The sequence below is a fragment of the Anser cygnoides genome, chromosome 14, assembly GCF_040182565.1.
Source record: "Anser cygnoides isolate HZ-2024a breed goose chromosome 14, Taihu_goose_T2T_genome, whole genome shotgun sequence".
Classification (NCBI taxonomy): domain Eukaryota; kingdom Metazoa; phylum Chordata; class Aves; order Anseriformes; family Anatidae; genus Anser; species Anser cygnoides.
The window spans coordinates 10,414,755-10,440,574 of NC_089886.1; the positions used below are offsets into that span (position 1 = coordinate 10,414,755).

General features: G+C 49.4%; 1 protein-coding gene and 1 long non-coding RNA gene across 2 annotated transcripts in view; one reads left to right on the forward strand and one right to left on the reverse strand.

Moving 5' to 3' along the window:
- LOC125184912 (uncharacterized) overlaps positions 1-25,820 on the reverse strand; it is an 88,623-nt gene that overhangs the window by 40,652 nt on the left and 22,151 nt on the right. The window contains exon 3 of the long non-coding RNA XR_010834963.1: positions 7,025-7,120. This is a non-coding gene — a long non-coding RNA (uncharacterized lncRNA). The remainder of the gene's footprint in view (positions 1-7,024; positions 7,121-25,820) is intronic.
- Positions 8,759-20,752, forward strand: STC2 (stanniocalcin 2). Its single transcript, XM_067005575.1, has 4 exons — positions 8,759-9,070; positions 11,023-11,165; positions 13,619-13,830; positions 17,132-20,752. Exons 1-4 carry the CDS (start codon positions 8,896-8,898, stop codon positions 17,523-17,525), a joined length of 924 nt encoding a protein of 307 aa, XP_066861676.1. The 5' UTR covers positions 8,759-8,895; the 3' UTR covers positions 17,526-20,752.

Genomic DNA, 25,820 nt, shown 5'->3' on the forward strand with positions numbered 1-25,820 from the left:
ACAAAAGACCAGACAGCATTTACCTCATCCAGTGTGCATAAATTATCAGAACACAAACTTGACTAAACACAGAGATTTGAAAAGGCAGAGAAAAGAGGAGTCCTGGGAGACAGCAGAAGACCATGGACATGCTGTTTGTGGTCTCATTCTGCACATTCCAGCCTCCAGTCAGCTCTGGCTGAGCCATTTACCCAGAGTCCAATTTATTTCCTGTGGATTTTCAAGAAATATGAATCCTAAAACAAGATGTACTGAAAGCTCAGTACATGGTATTAAAGCTAGTATCCATCATGTCAGTTCTGTCTCTCCAGTTTATTCATTCTGCTTGTTATTATCATCTGACTGTAATCTGCTCATAAACAATACCCTTATGATTTTTTCCATGCCTATTTATTTCCTCAGTCATTGAGTTGGTTTCCTGAGGTGATCAAAAAAATATATATAAATATTTATATAAACACATCTCTATTTTGACATGGTCTCTAACTACTTACAAATGCAATATGACATCAACCTAAAGTCAAAGCATATTTGGCACACGGGACCCTCTACTGGCTATGAAAACGGGTTTAGCTCAAACAGCCACAGAAAAGGACCCACCCAGTACATGTACAGAATCCATTTAAATAATTATAGGTTCCAGACTTCATCCGTAGAGCAGCAAAACTGCTAAGCAGGTGGGAGAAGAGCCACCTGAAGGGCAGCACCGGGGGGCATCCATGCACCAGCCAGACCTGCAGCTGCTGGTGTTCTGCAGCACCACGGCCTATTTGGGGTTGGATGGGCGAAAGGACTGAATCCCATTCATGGACACACGTCCAGAATAAAATCTGATTACACCAAAGTAGAGAAGAAAGCAAATATTATCTCTGAGGGTTTTCTTACAGAAAACAACGGCCGGCAGTTCCTCTATTTTGGGGTATAGATTTAAAGTAATTTCAAATACGAATTAAAAACCTTCTGAAATAATTCCTCTGCAGACATGAGAAACCGCCGTGTAGGGTACCACGCCGATGAGCCCAGCTATAATCCAATCTTTGCTTTCTGCTGACTAGCTGAGCTCTCGTGGTTTATTATGTCAGTGGAACCCCTCAAAAGAATTATAGCCTTTTATTCAGCTCCGAACCATGTATTATTATGAATACTAAACCGGTTCAAAGAGTCTATTGGTCCTGCTATAACGTTAGACAAGGTCTTCAGTAATTAGCTATCTCTTTGAAGAACGTGTTTCCACTGGCGTCGGATCCCACTGGAAGCAGGCGTGCGTGCTTGTGGATACACGGGGCACATCGTACCCGGAGCAAGCACATGGCGATGGATAAACAACAGCACAGAGCTCCTGCCACCACAGCCCAGCAAAATAAAAGGTTTCCACAGAAAGCAAAAGCTAACCCTAATTAATCACAATAAAAACTCATTCTCAGAATAAATACAGATACGGAAGATGCAGGCAACATACACATCACAGTGGCAAACAGCAAGTTATTTGTGGTAAGTAATAATTTAAGATGCTTTGAAAATAGAGGCTAGCATCAGCCCTGCAGAAGGCTGGGCTCAGACAGGTTCCCTGCATCTCAGTGGTCCCAGTGGAACCAGCAGACCCCACGGCAGCAGCAGGACTTTCCTTGTGCTTTGAAGGCTGCCCGCTCCCATTTCGGCAGCTGCTCCTCTGAGAGCCACCAGCAGGGCCTCGGCACCGCGACTGCTCCCTGCAGGGAGCCCTGGTTTTACTGCGGGCTGTCAGCAAGTCCTGCACAGAACTGATAACTTTTGGGGAGTGGTTTTAGACTCAGCTGCCCACGTTTGACAAATAATTATTCGCTGAACCACTTATTTATTGTAATGTGAATTTCAATCCAACGTAGTTATTATTTGACGGGAAGGATACAAACCCACACGTGTTGGGTGGTCCCAAATGGACCACCACACACAATACCTCCCACCCGACTGGGTTTACAGACTGTGTGCCGTGTGTCAGATCCCGTAAGAGTAAAATGAGAGGCCGTTAGGCCACAGGAATAGCTACCAAGGTATGGTTTAGTTCTTCTCTCAACTGTGCTGAGAAGTCCCCAAGCTGGGGGAAGACCATCTACATGTACAAAGAGAAATGGGGTTATGCAAAGGCAATGGGAGCCCAAAGTGGGACTGGGGAGGGGCGTTCCTGCCCCTTGTATGCTCGCTGGCTCTGCAGAATTGCGTTTAATTTGTCAGGTCCAGCATGAAAACAAAAACCGGCCCTTAGCTTCAGCATCAGCTGCTGGCTGAAGGGAATCAGTGGAGAAAAAGCGGAGGAGAGGCAGGCGAAGCATCCATTCAGTTTGTGTTTGCTGGCAGCCGCAGGGCCATTCACGGCAGAGGCGGATTCGCTTTCAATCTGAGGTCAATCAGAGCGAGAGCCAGGATTGGCGGGTCGGGAAATTCACGAGCATTATATTGTTTGGACTCTGATTCTGGAATCATTGTGCTCTGCAGAGAGTCGTACTTTGTGGGCGGTGACTACGGTGCTATAATTACCACTATAATTACACTGGCATGTTTCCTTCTTGGCGAGCCCCATGGAATTATAGTCCCGTTACCTGACCTGAGTTTCTGATAGTCCTAACACGACGGACAACAGCATTTTATTTTATTTTTTTTGGCCTGGCTGCAACTTGGTAGGGGTAGTATGAATTGGAAGGACAGGAATGCCAAGACAGTTTTATTCCAGAGGAAAAAAAATATGTGGTCAATGTCCACTTCGATTGCAACCCAGTGTGGTTCGAGTGTTTCCTGGCACTATCGCTTGTGGCTCCTTCAGGATGTAAGGTGTTAGCAGGGTCAAGAAGGTGGATGGAAGAAAAGGGGGGAGAAAAACTGTATCAGGACTCCCAGTCCAGTGAAAAAGTTGGAGATGCCACTGATGAAGCTGGGTCTTCCTCATGTGGAGAAAGCCCGAGGAACCAAACATAGGAAGAATCTGGCACTTCCAAGGAGAAGGACACCCTGGGACTAGCAAATCTCCCTCATCTTTAACTTCTGCCTCATATAACTGCATCGTAAGCACACATACGTTGGGTGTGTCTGGTAGATATATCAGCCATGACACCAGTAAGTCATTTTACTAGGCTTTGGCATTAATATTGTAGTGCTAATTCTTTTCTCCTATAGCTATTGCTTCAGGACTTGGCGGGTTCAAAAATGCAAAATCTTCTTGTGCTGCACCTCTAGGTTTTGATCCTGCCCGCAGTGAAGTAAATTAACCTTAAATGATGTAAAACCAAGACGGCACTTCATATAAGAGGTGGTCTTCTGACAGGGACCCAGAGAACTTTTTGTTTTATTGAAAAAAAAAAAAAAAAAGGGATGTTTTCCTCAAAATCAAAGATGATTTCTACAGAAAAGACATGATGAGTTTCCATGCTTTTCTGAGCAGGATCTGACGCTGTAGCACTTGGTCAGGAGACAGCTCGCTGTGTCCCAGCAGCCCGTTGGCTGGATGAGACCGAGGACTCCGTGACAAATCTTTTGCAGACTCTTCTTTTCTTTGTAACACACAGGGGAATTCGGTTTTGGTGACTTCAGCAAGCGATTCTCTGAATCCAAGCTTCTTCTCGAAACTGTTTTCTCTAGTTTCTGGTGTGTTTTTCTCCCAGCTGACTTGGAGTCCGACCTGAGAAGATGGGTGTTACAGGATGTTCAGCACTTCTTTGCGTCAAGCCACAGATGACTGAGGTAGCCACTTCACTAGAGGAAATTATTTGAGGTTTTCTGAGAGCCTCTTGACAGTAGGTGAAGACTGTTTCAGCTTGTGGGAGTGCCAGCTAGAACCCTTTATAACCTGAATGACATGTAATGGCATAAAAACTCCTCCTAAAACTCACTCTGTCCTTTCAAGATGGCAGTCCTGACGTCAATGTCTGTCTCTTTAACCATCACAAAGCAGCTCATCTGGGTAAGAACTGGCAAGTCAGAGATTGCCTGCAAGAATCACATAACAAGAGTCCCTTCCCTGTATTATATTACTTAAGAATGTAAGTAACTCAGCATGCCTTACAGATTTCTTCCCCATTCTCTTAAGAAAGAAAAAAAAAAGTGCTACTGTGAGAAAAGGGGAGAAATAGATGGTTTTGGCCAATGTTCTTTATCTGGTGACTAAGCAGACTGCAGCCTGATACGCCTCAATCTGAGCAGCCACATTTTGATGACCCTTTCGCACATAATTACCAACAGAGCTCCCATTTTTCTTGAGCTAGTGCAGTAGTCACAGAAATCATGACTGTTTGGCATTATCTGCCTCATATTAGTTGTAATCACATCACATTTTTGTTTATATCCACAAGTAATAAAAAACATGCATATCTTTAGTTTGACTTTAAGAATAAAGCAAATACATAATTCTGGCAAATTGTTTGGAATTATAGTTTAACAGCATCTGGTTCGTATATTCTGTAGTAAATTGTTGGCACCAACATTGCCACTTTTTTTTTTTTATTTGAATCAAAATGTTCTCAGAAACATGCTTTTTATCCAGCTTCCATGTAATCCATTTTATGAAGGCCACAAAGCTTGCAAAGGTTGAAACTTAAACTACCTGGGCAGAAGGGATTGTTTCTGGACACCTATTACACAGCTGATTAACTAAGGAATAAACAATCCTGGCATGCAACCTAGCTTGTCTGTTGTTTTGGCTTTTTGTCTCAAGGAGTTGTCTTTCTCGAAATACCTCCCCAGGTACAATGTGTACATTCCACCCTGTTTTGCTCACAAATTACATACCTCTCTTTTATGTCAAGTCCAATATAGCTACACCAGGTTTTCTTATTCCACATAAAAAGTAACCAATTACTTGAGTAAATACCTGTTTTAAAAATATCGCAGAGTGGTTTCCTGCTGCTCTAAATACTAAAACGTTCGGCAGGATTTCTGACCCTTATAAATCTTTCAAATAGTTCATATTTTATCAAAGAAGCCAGACTGTCTTCAAACCTGCTGCATAACTCATTGAGACCATTTCTCAAATACTTGATTTTTACACAAACAATCAGGAAAGAGAGTCTGTACACTTTTTAATATAATTAACTCTCGATTTTTCTTGCATTTCATTTTCTGTGGCTTTATTGTCAACTTCTGCTCATTCATCATAAAAACTCCAGTTGCCAGAGATTCAAAAATACTAAATCAGTGATAGATGGGGGGAAAGTGGCTTAAAATACAACCCTTTGAAGCTTCCCAACAGGCCTACGTTTACTGAGCCTAACAGGTTCTCCAGTGTCAAATCCCATTTCAGTCACTGTCAGCAGCTTTATTCGCACCATCCGAGAACCAACTTGTGGGAATTAAATCAACACATTCCCAGAGCAGGTCCCGCACCAGGATGAACGAGGTCCAAAAGGCAGCTTCCTCCGCTCTCCCGACCACTTTCCCAGCGATGCTTTGCAGCTCTGGGCTGGCTTCGTAATGATGTGTCATTTGCAAGTCAGCACCTTGCGCTAAGCCCCGAGGTGGGGAAATTACCCAGGAGAAGAGGCAACAATAAATTTCCCTGTCTTGCTTATTTTCTCAAGTCTGATGAAATCACGCTGCGCTGCTTGGGCTGCACAGCACAGCTTACTCTAACTCTACTGTGAAATGCTTTTAGTCACAGACAAAATCCCAGAATCCAGACCTCGGCACACCTTCCCCACAGCATCCTCTTCCCTTGTTAAGTCATCGGCCTCTCCGTCCTGCATAACAAGGTGTGCTCGCTCTCTCCCTGTGTGCCAGGGCCTCTCGCACAGCATTTCTCAACCTTCGCCAGTCTGAGAAGGCCTTGCAGGGACACAGCCCTGATAATAATCATGAAAGCACCTCTTCTCCCTAAAAACCCCAAACAATTAAATGCTTCCCATTTAAAGGTAGTTGCAAAATGCTTGTGCTCGGTCACATAATGTTTCGATCAAAGCATGAAATGCTATTATAAAGTAATGCCCACATGTGTTAATCAAAGGGAACTCAAAAGTGCATTTCCGAAAGAGAAACAGGCGTTCAAAACTGCTGGAATGCCTTGCCATCCTCTCTGAAGTGTCACTCCTCAAACGTCATCGAACGCCTCGCAACCGGACACCGCTCCGCAGTCAGATGCCTGCATCCACACAAGCTTCCTGCTGCTGGTGCAAATCTGCAGGCTCGGTGCCTTGGTGCCTCGGGATTTGGGCATCCCAAGTGTCCTGGAAACCAGCCCTGAAATCGCTGGGATTGATAACTATTCTATAAAATTATCTGGCACTCCCTCTGGCAGTCGATCGTGCTGCCGGAGAGCGAGTTGCACTGCTCTCCAGGAGATGACAAAATTGCTAGAGCATGAATTGTGTAGCACGCGCAAATTTTCTGACAGCTCTCACTTTTAAAATGCACTCACAGCACCTCACCTTGCTAAGGAAGGGCTGGCTGGGAACAGATCCTCTAATCCCAGGAGCACCCCAAGGAGTGACCTCGGCAGAGAAAAGCAGGGAGAAATCGCACAGCTCCCAGTGCCACCCGCCGAGCAGCAACGTCTGCTGAGCAGAAAGAAATGGGAAACGCTCAACTTGCTGACAGCCGGCAGATTTCTGCACCAAATAGTGACACGAGGGGGTGCTATTTTAGGCACGGTTTTGGTAAGGAAGAGAGATGTGAAAATAACCTTGGATGGAGCAATTAATACAACGTGGGCTGAGGGGGAGGACAAGCCACGCTACAGGCGGCAGGGCTGCTTGGTTCAAAGGACACGCTTTGAGAAATGACGAGCCCTGACTAGAGAAGACACCTAGAGGGAGGAACTCGGGTCTGGTGAACGGAGGATGTGTGGAATGCCTTCAAGTCAAAAGGGCAAAGCCCATCCAAAATTATATCTTTAAAAAGGGGAGAAAGGATTCGCGGGGGATGGCTGCAGGAGGGCATCAGACTTAACGCATCAGAGAGAAGACAGAAGAGAGCACAATTTGCGAGGCATGAGGAAAAAGTAAAAATATGTGGTATCTTATATAATACAAACTTTCTGGTTAGGAACAGTGACATTGGCTGTTACCTCCTCTGGCAGAGAAAAGCTGCTGTCCCTCGAATCCTCCTGCCTGTACTCCATCTGTGCTGCTCCGGAGTTCATTCAGCCCCTGGTCTTCGAAAGCTGGAGATGAGAATTGTTAAAGCCGAGTTAGTTGGACCTAGCGAAGGCAATTAAAGAGCGAAAATCTTCAGCAGTATAAACAGCAAGAGAACAAGGACAAAAGAAGGGCCAACAGGCACTCGGGCGAGGTAGAAATGAAAACAAACAAACAAACAAACAAAAACCCCTCTCTATTCCATTAATAGCCCTGCCGTCAAAAAGAGCAGAGCCTGTCCCAGGGGCACGGGGCCCAGCCAGCTCCCCGGAGGAGAGCTGCAAGTCGCCGTTTACGAGGCAGCGGCGTATTGATAACAGGGAATTTCCACGCGAGCTTGGCACGCCTGTTCGTAATTTCAGCCTCAAAAAGATGTTTAGAAGTCAGACCCTAAAGAGCAGTAAACAAACTCTGCGCAGCTCAGACCCAGCTAAAAAACCTCCCAGCCTGGGACACAACCGGCCAAGGCCCCGGGCTGGCGGTGCTGGCGGGGGGGATGCTTTGGGGGCTGCCAGGAGAAAGCTGGAGGGGTCGAAACGTGCCTGCTGGTGCTCAGCCATGGTCCTGCGGCGCGGTGTCACGTCCCGCCGAGGAGACCCTTGCTCGGGGAGGTGTGAGTGGATTTCCTCAAGTGCATTTTGACAGCTGTGAGGAAGCGGCGGCAGCGGCAGCAGCAGCTGGAGACATTCCTGGCTGCACCCCCCCGGCGGGACCCCCGGCCCTTCGCGCCCCGGCAGCACCGAGGGGCTGGGGGGGGGCTGCTGGGGGCGGTGGGAGCCGCTTGGGGCCTGCGGGGTCTGATGAAACATCTGATGCGCATTACAGCAGGGCGAGGGGAGGCCTGCGCGCCTCTGGCCCCGCGAGCGGGACGCTTCCCATCACCTGCTGGAGATTTCCCTTCTCCCCCAGCCCCGGCTCCCAGGGAGGCAGCAGCTCGGGGAGGCCGAGGGGATGCAGCGGGGGGAGGCTGCAGGGGAGATGTCCCCCCCCATCCGCGGGGTGCTGGGGACATTGGGGGGCCAGGACAGGCGGCACCCCGTAGGTGCTCCCCCCGGCCTCCCCCCAGGTGCCAAATTTATCCCAGTTCCCCGCAGAGCTCGCAGGGTACAAAAATCCCAGGAAAAAAGGGAGGAGAGGATTTCCAAGAAACTCCGTGCAACAGCCGCTTTGGAGAGGGATTTCATTTATTTTTTTTTTTCTCTTTTTTTTTTTTTTTTTCTAAAGTCTTACAACTGAGGCCTCAAGCGCCGCAGGACGGCCGGCTCCGGCCCCTCGGCGCCAACAAACCGAAGTCACCCCCCCCCCCTCGTCCCCAAACCCTTTTAGTCACCTTCCCCCTCAGAGATCGAACCCAAATCCCCCAAAACCACCCCTCAACGCCGCCACCCCCCGCGGGGGGGGGGGCACCTTGGCGGCCCCTTCCCAGCAGCAGTGGGGGGGGGGGACCGGAGGGAGGCGGGGGGGGGGGGGGAACCGGGGCGGGGGGGGGGAACCGGGGCGGGGGGGGGCGGGAGGCTGCAACCTGCCGCCGGGCCGGGGCCGGCCCCCCGGCGGGCGGGCGGAGCGCTCGGCGGCTGCCATTGGCCGCGGCGCGGAGCGACACCTGCTCGGCTCCCTCATGCGAGCGCCAGCGGGGCTCGGCGGGGATATTTGAGGCACCCTCGGGCTCCTCCGCCGCCGCCACTCCGCGCTCGCCGCCGCGCCGGGCACATGCGGGGCGCGGGGCCGCGGCGGGCAGCGCGCTGGGGCCGGGAGGAGGCGAGGAGGGGGAGGTGGAGGAGGGCGGCGGCAAGGCGCCACCATGTGCGAGGGGCTCCGCGGGCACCTCCCGGCCCTGCTGCTGCTGGTGGTGCTGCTGGTGGTGGTGCTGGTGCTGCCCATCCCCGCGGCGGCCGGTGCTGAGGCCACGCACCCTCCGGAGGGGCCGCCCGACAGGACCCCGCCGCAGAAGGGGCGGCTGTCCCTGCAGAACACAGGTACGGGGCGGGGGGGGGGGGTGTCAGGCAGGCAGCTGCTGGGTGAAAGCACGGAGGGGAAGGAAGGGGAAAAGCCCGGTGCTGGCAGCCCGCAGCCGGCTCTGCCCCGTGCACGTGGCCCCCGGGCCCGGCACGAAGCGGGCGGGGGGCGAGGAGAAAGTTTGGGGGGCGGAGGGAGGCTGGGGGGGGGGGGGTGCCCGCTGCTCCGCTCCGCACGGAGCCGGGCGGTGATGCGGGGGGCTCGGGGGGGTCCCTCTCTGTCCTCCTCTCCCTCCCCCGGCTGTAGCTGCCTAGAAAGAGGGAGCCGAGGCGTGCACTTTGCTGGATCGCTTCCCAGCCGTGCACGGAGAGCGCGGGATCCAGGCGCTTCCCTTCCCCCCCTCCCCTCCTTCTCCCCCCCCCCCCACCCCAACCCCCTTTTATTATTTTTTTTTTTCCTCCCTTTTAACACTCTCGCTGCTGCGCGACGTGTTTAAACACACACGAGCAGGAATGCACGAATGCCCATTAGGGACTGCCACATGTGAATCACGGCACTGTGCAGTTCTCAGCACGCTGGAGCCAGGACATGTGATCCCGGCGAGGGTTTGCATCCGGATGCCAACACAAGCACTACAGCTGAGCTCCCGGCCCCAAAAAAAGCCCGGCTCCGCGCTTCTGCAGCGCTCCACAAAGAGCTCCATTTTTTCTCCCCCCCCCCCCCCCGGTGCCCGCGGCTTTGCGCAGCTCCCCGCCCGTGCCCGACACAATGCCGGAGCGGCCCCAGCACCGGGGACAGGACCCCCCCGGACCCCACACCCCCAGATGCGCTCCGGGGCAGGTAGGAAGGAGAAGGGGTGGCGGAGAGAGCCGCTGCCCCCCTGGGGGGGTCACACGAGCCCCGTGGGACTCAGCCTGGACATCCCGGCTCTGCTCCCCTCTGCCTTGCGGCGGGCTGAAATGGGACCCAAAGTTGCTGCAAAGACTTGCAAAATGGACCGTATGGCAAAGGGGGGGGGGGGGGGCCGGGGGGGGGCTGAAACGCGCTGCGGTCCGCAGGGGGATTAGGCTGGCTCCCAAGAGCGAGCTTTAATTAAAGGTACCACTGGGGCACGGAGCACAGGCGTTCTTAGCATCCTCAGTCCCGGCCTAAAAGCTGCCCCTGTTTAACTTTATCCCCGGGCTCTTTCAGCAACCACCTTCCCTCTGGCAGCGCTACGACGTCCCTTCTTTTTAAAGGCCCAGAAGCCGTCTTATTAAGAGTTAGAACTTGGGAAGGAGGGGTTGTGCGTAGGTATTAGACAGCATTTTTTTTAACAGCATTACATAACATCTGTTCGGGCAGAATAAACATGTATGCTAGGTCCAGTGGATCTGTTTTATGTGCCGTATATAAAAATACGCATTTCCAATTGATTTCTGCATAGGTGAGGACAGAGTCTCAGCTTTATGCAACAATCGGTGCAAAGGACTTTGTTTATCAGTGGGAGTTTTGCCATAAACTTCCTCGACATCGGGACAGGGGACGCCCGGTAGCCTGCAAAGAGCATTGTGCTGTATCACCAGAAACGACCAATTCCAGCTGGCTGGGACCAGCTCCTCATGGCCTTCTCGTTTTGGCACTTGAATTTGATGGGGTCTTTTTACAAGTCAGACAGCAAAAATCATGCCTGTCCTCTGCTCCTGAGGAATGTGAAAGCATTAGACAGTTCTCAAGTGAAAGAGCTTGACGTAAGCGTAGTGGATTTGGCATTTGCTTCTTGGATATCACTTTCATAGCATAATACACCCAAGTTTTGGCCTAATTTCTGCAGAAAGTGGGCATGCTGTGGGTACAATAACTGTTGTCACATGTGTTTTTTCTTTTGAACTGATGATGTTAGCAAAACGTCTCTTTCCCTTCCCCCCCTACCCACCACCAGCAGCTTCTATGAACACTTCTTCAAATTAACTGTAATCAATGCTCATTTTAGCTGAAATCCAGCACTGCCTGGTTAATGCCGGCGATGTGGGATGCGGAGTGTTTGAATGCTTTGAAAACAATTCTTGCGAGATCCGAGGCTTACATGAGATCTGCATGACTTTCCTGCACAACGCTGGAAAATTTGATGCCCAGGTAACGCAATGAAACTTAGGATGTGTTTTTGCTCTTTAGCACATCTGAGGAAAAAGTTACCACTAAGGAGCAAATCTGCTTTTGCATGTGACACCAGCTTCAATAGAAATTATTCTGTTGAAGCGAAGGGTCCAGAATCAAGACCCAAGGCAGCAGCAGTGTGTAAGCTGCCCCAGGAGACAGGTCCCTAGCTGCAGCTTCACGTGGGGACTTGTTCCTACTGCACCCAGGACAAAAATCAGTAATGTAGTTGAGCACGGTTGTCAGAAACATTAAATGACTGAAGCTTCTACATCGTGTTTGTTCAGAGCTGATTCTGAAATGCACCTGGGGCTCCCAAGTTCACGTAGATGTATCAGAAGATGTTTCCCACTGTGTGCTTATTAAAGCTTGGTTCTCGAGACTTGCACACAACCAGTACAGGCAACCTCCAAAAGCTGCTGCATTCATATAAGCCTTAGTTCGAGCACTGACATTAAAATACATGACTTCGATGGTATGCAGTATTAAGTTTGTCTCCTTCATTTTCTCCCCAGACCATTTACGCATCATTGAGACATCCTGTTATTATGTCTTGTAAACCTACTCTCCCATTTCAGTGTGGAGGGAAGAGAACATTACGCCGGGCCAGCGGCATTTGGCTTGACCATGCAGTTTACAGAATAACTTGACTAAAAGCACCAGCTACATGGCACTGCTGGAAGCGTGCTGTAAAGTAGAGCTGTCTCCAGGGCTCCATCCCTTTTGTGAGGGATGGTGGGACCACCCAGCAGGAAACACTTCAAGTGCTGGAGTTTTAGGCTTAAATTCTCAAGGATGTACACAGGGTCTGGTTAGCTATTAAGACTGGAATTGTTTCTCCTAAAGTCTGTGGGTATCTGAAAACCTTTGACATCATTTCCAAGTGGCTTCTAGCAAACACTTATTTTTGCGTAGCTCTGTCAGTGAGCAAAGCTGATAGAAGCAGCGAGCCCTGGTGGGAGGAAGGTGTGCCTGTGAAGGCTGAGTGCAGCCACTGATGCCTGTTCCATGGGATCCCCAGGTACTGCGGTCAGATCCAGCCCGTTTCCCATCCAGGCTGTCCCCTTTGCAGTGCACAAGCACCAAACCCCTGGAGCTTTAATTTGGAGGTGACTTGAGCCTCTGCTGTGATGTGGTTTTTCAGGGCTTATCTCTGTATTACCTACAGTTGTTTTAGGGTACATGAAATAACAAGACTAGCCCTGGCCGTTTTCTGCTTTCTGCTCTCCTCCCTCTCTGAAATCTGATAAATGATGTGAGGTTTGGTTTGTATAAGGATTTTCTCTTTATCCTAATTTTCCCACTGTGCTCTGCATGTTCTGTATTGAAGAGAAGGACAGGTAGGGTACAGGTACAGGGAATAGAAGGGGATGATACCTGAAATAGCTCTTTGATCAGGGAGAAGTGTTTCTGGGTTGAAACAATTTAGGGACAAAATCTGCTCACAGGTCTGGGTGAATCTTAGTCCATGTCCGTGGAGCTGTGCCCACGTGTTCTGGATAAAGGACAACAGGAATTTGGTCTTCTGGAAGCATTTGTGTAAAAGAATCGGAAACAATGAAGAGATGGATGCAGTGCAGCACCTATTGCTCAGCAAAGTAAAGAAAGGCTGAGCAGAGCTGCCAGGCTGGGACACGTGCACTGTGTATGGCTGGCTATGGGGTCAGATAGCAAAGAGGGAGAAGGTAGGGATGATTTTTGATACCCTCTAAGCAGCTGAATGAGGGAATTGCAAATGATCTTTAAAGAGATACTGCTAAAGCAACTTTCTTGCAGTGTACATTTTAGTTTCTTGGGTTTTTTTATTTCACTGAGAATTTCTTGCAACAGACAGGCATCAAGACACTGTAGAATTATTATTAGTGCTGATTTGGGTCCCTTTCTACCTGAGGAAGTGGTAGTAGCGAAAAACTGATAGCTGGGAAATGGTGCATACATGTATGTATGCTATGTAAGGGGTTTACAAACTGATTTAAAAATGGAGAAAAAAAATTAAGCAAAGGAATGGGAATGTGCTTGTGGTTCTGGAGACCCTAGCCATGGCAGGATGCCCTTCTCCTTTGTGGGAACCTGCTGTGCTACCACCCCAGAGGCGAAGCAAGCCCGTAACTCAAGCACTGCATTATTTCAAGGTGCTTACTTTTTCCCTTTTTCCCTCTTGGGCAGTCTGTTATTGGGGCAGAGGAAACCCCAAAATATCTGAGGAAGCCCTGCGTGCTCAGCCCCAGTGGAATAGCAAGGCAGCGCAACCTGGCGTGATCTTTAAAGGCAGAGAAACAAAGAGAAGAGGGGAGAAGAAGCCATTAAGTGATCTCCCCAGCAATCTAATAACCCTTGAGGTTGTCCTGCAGAGGAGCAGCTAGCTGGCCATAAATCAGCTGCTGTGCTTAATGGACAAAAATACAGACCTCCTCCGTTTCTTTTCTTCTCAGGGAAAATCCTTCATTAAAGACGCTCTGAAGTGTAAGGCTCATGCCTTGAGGCATAAATTCAGCTGCATCAGCCGTAAGTGCCCAGCCATTAAAGAGATGGTGTTCCAGTTACAGCGGGAGTGCTACCTGAAGCATGACCTCTGCTCCGCTGCCAAGGAGAACGTCCAGGTCATTGTGGAGATGATTCACTTCAAAGACCTGCTGCAGCATGAGTAAGTGCCTCCGTGCTAGTGCAGTCAGAGGCGTGGGAGCTCCTTCCAGGAGCATGATGGTGCCAATGGGCTGTGCATCTGCCCAAAAGCTGTTTCACCTCCTTCTGGCCTTAAGCACGGCTTGTTTTCCCAGGTACAAGACCAAGGCAATGCTTTCTTCGCAGGGGCCTGGAAGAGGAGCTTGCTTGCAAAGGGCTGGATGTGGTCGTGGAAGGAAATGAAGTGGGTTGGACTTGGATTTGGCTGTCTTCTTGGTCCTTAGGCAAATACAGCGTTAGCTTCTGATGTTCCGAGAGGCATCTCACAAAGCCTTTGTGCTTTCTGTAGTCAAAGGCACTGTTCATGACCAGTTTGTTACAAGTGACAGCTAGAGGAGAAGGGGGAAGATGGTCTTTGCAGAGTTGTCAGCAGGATAATTTCTTTTGTAAATACATACTTTCAAATGTCTTCTAGTTAATTGTCCTTGAAGGAGCTGCAGTCCCCCAGGTAATCTCCCATTCATCTTACTCCTTATTAATCTAAGATGCTTTTTAATAAAACATGGAGGTGTACGAAATAAAGGCACAAGTCAGATTTTGAGCAGCTCATCCCTCTGCCTGGGAACGCAGCCGCCCTCCAAGGAATGGCAGGCATGAGTCCTAGTAGGAATTGATCAAAGCTGCTCCATGACAGCAACAAGCCAGGCACAAGCTGTTTGTACCAACTCTTTGTGCACAGATGCAAAAATCAGAGCCTGTTTTTCTTGCAGCTGAACATCCCACTCCCAAACAAGGAGGCTGAGCCACAGCCTGGCAGCAGGCTTACCTTAGAGCATCTACCTACCATGCCACTATGCTTATTTTTTATCCCCAAGGGATATTAGCACAGAAACCCCAAATCCCAGCGATTGTGATGTTAATTTTTCACCGAATCATTTATTTTTGACTTCTAGCCTTGAATTTTCATTGGTCTCCGGAGGAGCTGGCCCCTGATTCCCTTACTTTATGTTGAAAACCACCTATGAGAGCCAAAAGCTGTAGAAAGAAGAGTTAGGTTTTCCTTATTTTGCAAACAAGCTAAAACAGGAATGCGCAAAGGCAACTGCTTCTTTCTGGGGAGCTTAAATGGGGGGGTCTCAGTTTGAAGGCACAGGTCATTTAGCTGAGCACCTACATTTTACATGATCTCACTTAGAGCTGCATAAACTTCATCTTCAGCATCTTGTGGAGTTGGAGCTAAGCTCTCCTATGTGGGACTCCCCGAATAGAAGCAAGCCAGCCTCCTCCCCTCCTCTAAATTTAGAGGCCATTTCTGAAATTCTTGAGCTAAGTAACTTGTTGGAGATCAATAGGTGAGTGTGGCAGAGCTGGAAATAAAATCACGTCTGCTGACTTGCAGCCTTGTGCTCAGTTCAGGTACTATGGTCAGGCCAGCTGAAATGCAGAAAGTAAAACAGTGAAGGAGAAATGGGCCAGTATTAATCCGCAGGGCTCTGGCAGACTTTGAATACCTGAAATATTTGGCAGCTGAGCCGCTTTTTAGTCATACCAGCAACCTTTTTCTTCCAAAGATTTTTTGCACAGATTATGCCCGGTTTTAACGACTGATCTCTTTTTTATCCTTCCCCTTTACTTCATATGCGTTGTGCTCAATTCTCTGCCATCTTCTATTTTATGATTAAGACAAAAACCTAAGAGCTTAGAAGCCAGTGGCAGCTTTCAGACTTGTTCTCTGGTTTATTCTTCTGGCTGTTTTCTTGTGATGCGCATTAAGGAGCACGATCAGGGCAGTGAAGCCTCTTCCTGAGGAGTCAGCTGCTGTGGGGGTGTGGGTCAGACCCATTTGTCATGGTGGAAGTGGTGACAGGCCCTGGCAGATCCTTCCCTGTTGCATTCCAAATAGCTTTTTTTTTTTTAATGACAGAAACAATCCAAACATGGGAAATATTTTCAGATAGGGGAATAGGTGGCTCTCCAAGATTAGTCATTCAAAATGAGGTTAAGCAGTTGGGCAGAGCAAAATCAGGGTAGTATCTGCTCACGGTCTGTTGGTTCTCCTCATCTCCTCGACTCAGTTCTTGGGAAGAGATTGTTAGACAGGGCTCGTCCACCGTCACAGAGCTAGGGGATGGTGGAAGGTGCACCACCACCACCCCATGCATGCAACCACGACCGCCCTTACCGCAGAACCCAGGCTTGCCAGCCCTGGACAGGTCTTGACTTGCAGTTTGCATGGGTCCTACCATCCAAGTCTTAAGCATGTCCTTCTGAGCCTGCCTGCACCTCCTGCTAACAGCTGAGCACTTGTGTCAATAGACAACATCAATATTGACCCACAAAACCTGCGACCACAGCTATTTTAAAATTGCTGTCCTCCGTGCCCATGACAGAGGAAGCGAGCTGTGCTCAGAGGCCGTGTTGTGCTGCGGGGCTGCAGGCGGCTCTCGGCGCTGGGTGGGAAGCAGGAGCAGCATTTGGCCTTGGCTTGTTTGGAGTCCTTGTTCTGCTGGGACAAGGCATATACTGAAGGCTGTACTTAACTCTGTAAGGAAATGAGGAGAACATTTGGTGCCACCTGAGTGGATTTCCATGTGTCTTAGCTGCAGTTGGATCGTGGGCCCAGATAGGATCTTGCTTGTGGCAGAGGTCAACACCTGCTGCTCCAGGGAGAGCTGAAGGTGGTGAGAAAAGCCAGAGGACCTCATACAGAACAGTGTCTTTTGTTCTTCCCAGAGCAGAGGAAATGCCTGCCTCCTGCAGGCTGGTTACCAGTGTATGTCTGTATCAGGTGTTCACCCGGAGATAGCAAGCTGCTTTATCAAGCTGATGGCTCCAGCGCTGGCTTCCTTTGTCATGTCTCCTGACTAATAAAGACAAAGGAGCATGGAAAGAGATAGCGAGAGAAGATGTGAGACAGCACTTGTTCCGTTTGACAGCCCCCTTTGCCAAGCGTGTAGACCTCCTGTCTTCCTCTGGTGGGAATTACAGTCCTCCCAGAGCATCTCCACTGGGTGAACAATCAAGGCAGCCCCTGCACTTGAGTGACTCAGCTCCACAGGATGCTATCGTGTGCATTTCTTACTCTGATGTGGCCAATTAGAGTATAACACATCGCATAGTCAACATATGGTGCAGAACTGGCCCTCAAGGTAGTAGATGTCTGACCCCCTGGTGGCCAAGTAAGCAGGTAGCGGGGGACAAACGCTACTGAACAGCGCTGTAGGCAAGGGGAGAGTAAGGCAGAGAGGCCGTTACCCTGGCTGACTGGTAGATAATCCTAATATATTTTTTGACTCGCCTCTCACTGTTTTCTTTCCCTCCAGGCCGTATGTTGACCTAGTGAATATCCTGCTCACCTGTGGCGAGGAGGTGAAAAAGGCAATAACAAGAAGCGTCCAGGCCCAATGCGAACAGAACTGGGGGAGTCTCTGCTCCATCCTGAGCTTCTGCACCTCAGCCGTGCACGGTGATGCCATCCTGAGCCCTGAGAAGAAGCTGACTGAAGCTGGCAAAGCCACCGCTGGCCGCGGGGACATCCTGGCCCACTCCGAGTCCGACCCCAGGGAGAGCTCACGAGCGTCCAAGGCAGAGAGAGGTACCAAGGGCCACCTGAATGCCCATGCCCGGGTGAAAGCTGGGGCCCACGGTCCCAAAGGGGCACATGGGATCATGGACCGGGCAGACGAACTGTCCGACTTCTCGGACATCCGGAGGTGAAAAAAGGCACCAAGCCCCCCGTTACCCCCACCCTCCCCCTCCGCTGGAAGCTTCCTCCGTTGAGTCCATCTTCCCGTCTATGGACATTCCAAAGCATTTCCCATTCAGAGGTCAAGCACAGGGCATTGCAAGATATATGGACCTCAGCACCAGTGTATATAGTAGCAAAGGGAGAGCAGTGGCAATGGGTTATTGAACCAGCAAACTCGACACTTGAGCAGCCGCTAAATGTGGCAAAATGTCTCCGACTAAATTCTTTTCCCCTCTGTTTATTAATGAAACGGACATTGGCTGAAATTTAGGATCTTGTTCTGGGGTCGTTGGGTTGTTTTGGGGGCTTGTTTGTTTATCTTGGTCCCTCAGCTGGGGAGAAGGTTACAAGGGCTCTGGCAGATTGCATGCGGCCGCTTGTGGCTTAGCACCTCCGAAGGTTTAGGGTGCAGTCTTACAGCAGATGGCTGAATTCCAGAGGGATTTGGTTTCTGCCTGTGGCTGACAAGGCAGGGGCTGGAGGCTCTCTGTGACACACTGGAATGAAATAGCTGTCCTGTCTCTCATACAGGAACAATGCAGTCTGGAGCTCCACCGTTGTCTGCTGAGTAATTTCTGAGCCATTGTTCCCATCCGGGCGACACTGCCTAGTTCAAGTGCCCCTTAGTTGTTTTTTAACCACTGTGTAACTTAACACTTGCTTATCCAGTCACTTCAGCGTATCCAAGGCCTAGGTAATCAGCTTCCAGACCAAGTAGTTTGACACGACTTCCCTACTTACAGAGCACAGTATGGAGGACCCCCAAGAGTATGTTCCCGAACCTCTAAACCCCCCTGCATATTCTCTTCTTACACCTGTCCACCCAGACACAGCTACTCCACCCTAATGCACAAGCTTAAAAGGATGGCCGTAGGCTCACACAATGAAGGACCCCGTACATACACTAAATTCTTCCACAGGGCTGCATTGGAAGCCCATCAGAAATGTGTCTCTCCTTAGAAGTGACACGGTGTGGTTTGCTGGGATGTGGAGCCCCACCAGAACCTGCCTGTCAGCTCTGGTTTACCAAAATGCCAAAGATCTGGAGAGGGGGTTGACTTCTTTATTCATTGTTGTGCAGATAACGACCGCCGGTCTCTGTAGAATGAGTTACTAGAGAGAGAGAGTGCCAAGAATGGATTGTCTCTAGGCAGTTTAAAGTGTGAATGAGGTGTTGGGATGCATCTCTCCTACCCCCTATGCAATTGTAATTCTCAGGTTGCAGCCGCGCAATCCTATGTCCCCAGATATGGTACTGGAAATGGAGGTGACAGCACCCACGGGGACAGAAGGGTGAGCTCTTCAGCTTCCTCTGGAGAAAAAGTGAGTTTTCTTAGAAAGTGGGAATCACACCAAAGATCTGAGCCTTCTTATTTAGAAAGTTTGGGAGGAAAGCTGTGGGGGCAGGAAGGCAGTTCAGCAGAGACAGAACGTACCCGGTGAACTAACGTACGTCTTGTCGCATGGTGGGAAGGAGCTGCACAAACAGTAGAGGCTGTTGGAATTTGGCTACAATTTCCAACTCAGATTTTAGCTACTGCTGAGTGAGCACAGCTCCTAATAGCTATATTCAGGGTTTAATGCATGTATCCACGCGCAGAATTTCTAGGCATTACTTTTAATAGAAGTCACGTAGGAAGCAAGAGAGAACCGCTAAGTTGAAGAGGTGTGGCTCCCTGTGATCACCGGGTCTTTAAGGAAATGACCTTGATCCTTCCTGATTTTAGCTAAGTTCTGTGATGTTCTCATTCAACTTAATCGGGAAGATGTGGGATCAGGCCAAATACCGTAGCTACAAAGACCAGCGTGACCCAAGGAGCAGAGCCCAGGCTGACCTGCTGAGCTGCAGCAGGGCTGTCCCCTGGAGGGTGCCCCCAGGATGTCACGGAGGGGCTTGCTAAGGCTAGCTCTTGCTAGCTCTGACAGCTAGCACCTCTGCTCCAAAAACTGCTCCAAAAACCAAGTGGCTGCTGGTGGTACCATAAGGAAGTCTCCAGTGTGCCTCCCGGAGTTTCCTGTGAGCATCCTCTCCCCTGTGGTGGCATATGTCACCGTAAAGAACAAGCTCGAACCAAAAAGACAATCCAAGCATTTCAGAAAAAAAAAAAAGGAAAAAAAAAAAACACGAAATGAAACGACTCGCTACCAACGTAATGTTCATGCATCGAACTGAAATAAGATCCCTCTCTCATTAGAGGTCCGATGCATCTATGGGAACCAAACATATAGACAGGTATATCCTTGAATGTCTCAGTCAACATATCACCTCAGCATGCATACAGTTTTATTTGTATTCATTTGTTTTGAGGGGGGAAAATTGTATATTCCCCTTGTCTAGTCAATGACAATTTCTTTTGGGTGGGTGGGCAAGCTGTGGGTGGGAGGGATTTTTTTTATAAGGCATAACTTTTTTTTTTCCTCTGTGTGTGAAGATTTTATGTGTTCATCTACTGATTCCACATATGCTATTATTGTAAATATTTAACATTTCTATTTATTATAGTGTCTCCATTTAAAAAAAAAAAACACTGCTGGCTATGATAATTTAAACGTACGTCATGACCTGTGTTGTATATATTCATGCCACTAGTATGTTTTTTATGTTTAAAGCTGCGTAAATATAGTTTTATACAGTTCCATAATGTTATTGACAGCATAAATCATTTATTTATTGTTAAACCTTCTTTCATGTCTAACAAATAGGGTGCGTTTTACCTGAGAGTATTTTATTGTGACATCTACATAGCCTTAATTCTTTATAAAGTTAAAAAAAAAAATGTCCATTTAGATACTGTATGATGCTTTAATTAACATTCCTTATGAACTTGCTGTTCATGAAGGAGGTTTAGCTTCAAAGCCAAGGTATGAATGTTTCCTTTACGCTTTGCATCTGGAATGAGCCTTGTTCTGGAATGAAAATACTGGGAGAAGCAAAATGCTTACTGGAAGAAGATACCAATAAACCCTGGAAAATGCTGTCCTAACTTAAAGTGCTGAACTAAAAGGAAAAAAAAAAAACGACAAACTGTCCTTAATTCCAAATCTCTGGGAGAAAAACATACTAGTTTTATCTCATGTAGAATTTGCAGCCAAATAAGCTTGTAAAAAAAAAACAAAAATGCATATGGCTTTAGACAAAGCTCTGTACCTTTCACACTATTATTTTCCTTAAACACTAATAAATGTTTTGAATAAGTCTGTGGCTGGGTTTTGTTTAAGCTGGAATTTCAGACGCTGTGATAAGGGGTAAGAAAAGCCCTTTGAAGCCAGGCCAGGCTCCCGGTAGCGACCAAGGGGGGCAGAGGTGATCTGTCTGGCTGTCCCCGGGCTGGGAGCAGCAGCGCTGTGCCCTGGCTGGAGCAGGACACGGGGACGGGGCTGTGCCAGCACCGTGGCTCATTCCCCGGACAGAGCCAGCCTTTCCTCCCTGTACGTCAGGGGCAGAGACCTTGTCACCGATGGGCTGTTCCCCTGGGAGGGAGGCCTTGCTGGCTGCTTAGCTGGGATCTGGCAGCTTGGCTTGGGAGTGGAGAAAGAGATGCAGGGCAAAGTAGACGATAAAAACCACCGGGAGCAGAAGCTCACATCCTTTGCAGGTTCAAGCAAAGCCCCTGCACAGCCTGGGAGGCTTTTTCCCCAGCAGGAGCTGCGGATTGGGTTCACTGCGGCATGTCAGAGCCATTTCATCTGCTTTAAATTAGCCCCTATGCAGGTTGGGAAGAGAGTGCAGGGATGCGGGTGCTGGTGGGTTTCCTCTTGCCCAGCGTTTTGGACCTTGGATCACAAAATCCCCTGAGACGTGGCAGTGGCACTGCCCTGTGCTCAGCCTGGCTGGAGGCACAGCTCAGCGTCCTGAGATGCTGCCAGGGCAGGGAAGGGGACCCACACAAATTCAGCAGCGCCAAGCACGGGGACAGAGCCATGAGCACTGGGTTTCAGCCAGACCCGTTAAGAAATACAACTGCAAGGCTTTCTAGATGCTGTAACAGCTGATAAGACTTGTCCTGCGTGTATAAAAGACCCTGATAGTTCATAACGTAGCAAGAGATCTCCCTTCAACATTTTACCGTGAAAACAGAGGGTATCCATTTGGCATCTCTGCTGCCAGCTCTGAATAATCTATCAGTAAGCATTGGTCAGCAGGGATGTAACAGGAGGGCAGTATCTGTAATCCTGAGTGCTCTCTGTTACCATCCCAGGAAGGATCAGTATCAAAACTTAAATGCTTATCGGAGTTTCAGCAAAGGAGAAAAGCAAAATTCTAAGATTTGCAAAAATCAAACTGCAGATACAGCACTTTGTGTTGTCTCCAAAGCCGTTTTCATACAGCGTTGCGGTGTAGGCAGCAAGGGGATGGGAAAATTATGAGAAAGCACCTCAAGAACATAAATAAAGCAGGGATTTTTTTTTTAAGGCTGCTTGCATGAAAAAGCACATTTTTAACACTCCTTCTGTGGAGTTTAAAAATAACTAATCATGCTGAAGCCTTTGGATGAGATGGGCTTCGCAAGCCTAAATGTGATCTGCAGCAATCGAGGACCTGTAGCTTTTGCACCTAAAGGCAAGGAAATGCTATCTATAACCCTGCCAGAGACTGTCGTCAGGCACCACAGGGAACGCGTATCTTGCCAGTAAAGAAGTGACGGAGTTTGGTGGGGTATGATCTTGGGCCAAACTGGTCGGATTGAGACCATGAACCAGCTTGTGCTGGTGCTGGGCCACTCACCGGCATTAAAGATCCCACTGCATTTCCTGCAGGAGCTGGCCCACCCCTTGGCTGGGATGCCACGAAGGTAAGTGCATTCTGCTCTCTACCATCCTCCCTGCAATTTCAGCCAGAAAAGTAATTTTTCATCTCCTGACGTGTGAAGTGGCGAGACTGCACTCTGCTCAAAGAGCGGCTACACGTCAGTGATGGAGAAGTGACCCTCACCTTCCCTCAGGGCGTCGCATCTTACAAAGGAGCGCAGTAACAGAGTGCTGACATAAGCACGGAGCACAGAGGGGAAAAGAAGCCCCAGCACGGACGGCACAGCAGGGATGCTGCATTGCACAACCCCGAGGAGTGTATAAAACATTTAATATCAGCATACAGATCTGCTTCACGACTGGAGTGAGTTTAGTTCAATTTGCTCTGAGTCACTTCACAAGTGAAGTAAGAAAAAACAAATCAAGGCCATTCAAATTGCAAAAGCACATCCATACAAAGGTCTCTTCCAACTGAACAAATCCCACCAAAATGCATCCTTTTGGTCCATTTGGATTTCTCCTCCAACGGGCTCCCTGTCTAGTCTCCCAAAAGAACAAAATTAATTCCAGATACTGGCTTGCTCAAGCATACCAAAACATTTACAAATGTATATATGGCAACTTACAGATGGCAGCCCACGCCGCGAGCTGAGCCGAAGCCGCCGTGAGGGTTTCGGGGCAGCCCTCCCTGGTTCCCAGGCACTGCCCGTGGTTCTGCTCACCGAGCCCACACCCGGGGATGCCCGGAGCGTGGCAGCAGCAGCAGCACAGCTCCTGCTGCACCTCGCCAGGTGCATTCACTGCAGCCATCCTTCCAGGCGAGGGAACAGTTAATGCTCGCTGGGAAGCCTCTCACCAGCGCATTTTAAAAGCTATTTCCCGACACCTCACCAGAAACACAAATCCCACTCAGTTTTCGCTGCGGTGTTCGCGTTTCCATGCTCTCCCCGCAGACTCGCAGAGGAAAGGCTTCTCTCACACCTGCTAGCGGCAGAAACCGCTGCACGCTCTCCCCGGTGAGAAACCCAGCAGAGCGCGAGCCTTCGAGCAACATGGGCAGCCTGCAGCACCCCGACCCACAAGGGTCACCCACATTACGGCTGCCCAAAACCCAACAAGAAGGTTACACTGCGGAGAGGTGGCACGGGGGTGGAGGTGCAGCTGGCCATCCCCAGGGGCCGCAGCGCCGCGAGCGCCTCGCAGGGTCCCCCCCGGGGCTGCCCCCACGGTTCCAGCACTAATGGGTCCTGGCTCAGGGTCGGGACTGAGCGTAAACATATAATTAGTGAAATCCTAACAATTTTTGTTTCTGTACATCTTCTTTAGGGAAAAACGTCCCAGCCAGCGGAGCGTTTCATTTGGAAATCAAAACCTCATGTCTGTCTTGATTGGGAATGTAAAATGGGGACTTGAGGGTTTAAAGCCATGACAAATTATGGGAAGCTGCAGGGGCTGAGAATTCCTATCTCCGAGGATGCTGACTGTTATATTCTTGACCTTTTCTGCAAATACCATCCTCTCTTATAAAATGCGGCTTGGAGTTTATTTAGAAATTCTTTTAAAATAAGGAGTCATCTTTGGAGAGGCTGCCGGGAGACGCTCCGCACTGATAGGGATTTAGGGTTTTTTAAGGGTATTCCTCCTCTGCTGGCCAGCAGAGCCCTGGGCAGTGCCGCTGCAGCACGCCCCGGACCGGTGGCGCTGATGGCGGCGTGTCTGGAGCACGATTCCGCAACGGGCACCGCAACAGGGCTGAAATCGAGCCCAGGGCAGCTCACGCGCTGCAGGAACAAAATGCCCCTGTGGCACAGCCAGTCCCAGCTCTCCCCGCTGTCATTAGAAATGGCAGAGAGCGTTGTGCGAATGGGAAGGCTAAAACCAGGCTGCTTTTTAACACGGAGCAGGATCCACGCGCTGCTATCTGAGGCATTGTGGCACGTAATCCCCTCTGTAAAGCCCACTTCCATTTCCCAGATTTGGCTCTCTTTGTATCTGCTTTTCTCCGTCCCGCAATCACATCGGGCTGCATTTGTCACCCAGGCATAATCCCACTTACATTTCAGTCTCTTCCTACCCCGCAGAAAAATGCGGTGGGAGGTGTGGGGAAGCTCAGTGAAAGCTGACAGCCAGGAGAGACTGGGAAAGGCCTACGGAGAGCCTGATTTAGATGTCCTATTTTAAGACAAAATGAAAAGGAATTATGCACATTCAGCGTTTTGTTAAGCTGACACGAAACCAAGTCACTACGAAATCCGCCTGCAGAGGGGCGCGATGCACAAGTTTGAGGCATTCTTTGAAATAGTTTTTATTCTTTATAATGACTCCTGGCTGTCGGCTAGTCCCAGCCTCAGGGCTACGGGTCAATGTATCACAGGAGAGGGTCACGGCCCAAAAGGGGCTCTGGCGGCAGCAGCAGACCACCAGCCAGACCACCTCTCCTCAGGCACCTGAGGCCATGAAGAAGCCTCACGTGTGGGGCCGTGCCAGCAGGAAAGCAACGAGCCTGCGAAGGCCCATTAAAAGCACGGTGTCCTGTACAAAAACGGGGAGTCAAAACAACCGAGACGCTTTGGAGGGCGCAGAGGATGCCCGAGGAAGCTGAAGCCGCTCTGCAGCAAGAAAGGGCTCCCGAGGGTCCGGGCAGCCCGAGGCAGCAGCCGCTGACTCTGCAGATTCCTGGAGGAGGAGATGTACTTTGTGGCTATCTGCATTACATGGACTAGTGAAAGCTGGCCACAGCCGACAAGCCAGGACTGGGGAATGAGTCTTGGATAATAATTAAAGGCCTATTCTTGGTTTCACCAAAGCCTCTGGTAAAATATCCTATTGATAACAGCAATACGTTAGGATTAGGCTCCTGCTGGAGCTGGGAATCACTGGAGCTTTCCTGACTGCATAGGCTTATCAGGGAGGATCTTAATAGAGTCAGAAAATAGACGAGGCTGAAAATAATCTGTTCTCAAACATCCCACATTCAGAAATGTCTGAATCTGAGGCATGGGTGGGTTTTTTTGCAGCGCTCTCGAAGCGCAGACAATTTGCAAACTGTGGAGAGCAGGCGATCCACAGCGTCCTTCAACAGAGAATTGTTTTAGACATTTTAAACTTCACAAAGATAAGACTTAAATGCTGCTTTTAAAAACCTGAAATAAAGTTTGCTGGGCTTCATGACATTACACACCATATTGCTGTAATTCTGGCCGTCCTACAGAAGTAAAGGCGCCCTCTCCCTTTCCTGCTGCTGATCCCACAGTAAAGCAGCACAGCACTGATACGTCCTGGAAAAGTGGTCAGGCCTCTCTCCAGAGGAGAAAAGAACAACTGTACCCTCCCAGTGAAGACGGTAGCAGGATGTGACCATTTAATTTGAGTAAATACAGCAATTATTCTGAGCCATGACTTCGAAGTCAAAAGCTTGGAAGGGTGGAGTAAAAAAAGACCAGGCGACAGCACTGAGAATGTGCGGTGATGCCATTTAAGCACACAAACTCATTCAGGAGCTTGCTTAGAACAAA

Excerpts from the sequence above, each read along its gene's own strand:
- STC2 (XM_067005575.1), top strand. The coding sequence starts at position 8,896 with ATGTGCGAGGGGCTCCGCGGGCACCTCCCGGCCCTGCTGCTGCTGGTG. Across the intron at positions 11,166-13,618 it reads CTGGAAAATTTGATGCCCAG|GGAAAATCCTTCATTAAAGA; the intron begins GTAACGCAATGA and ends TTTTCTTCTCAG. Across the intron at positions 13,831-17,131 it reads AAAGACCTGCTGCAGCATGA|GCCGTATGTTGACCTAGTGA; the intron begins GTAAGTGCCTCC and ends CTTTCCCTCCAG.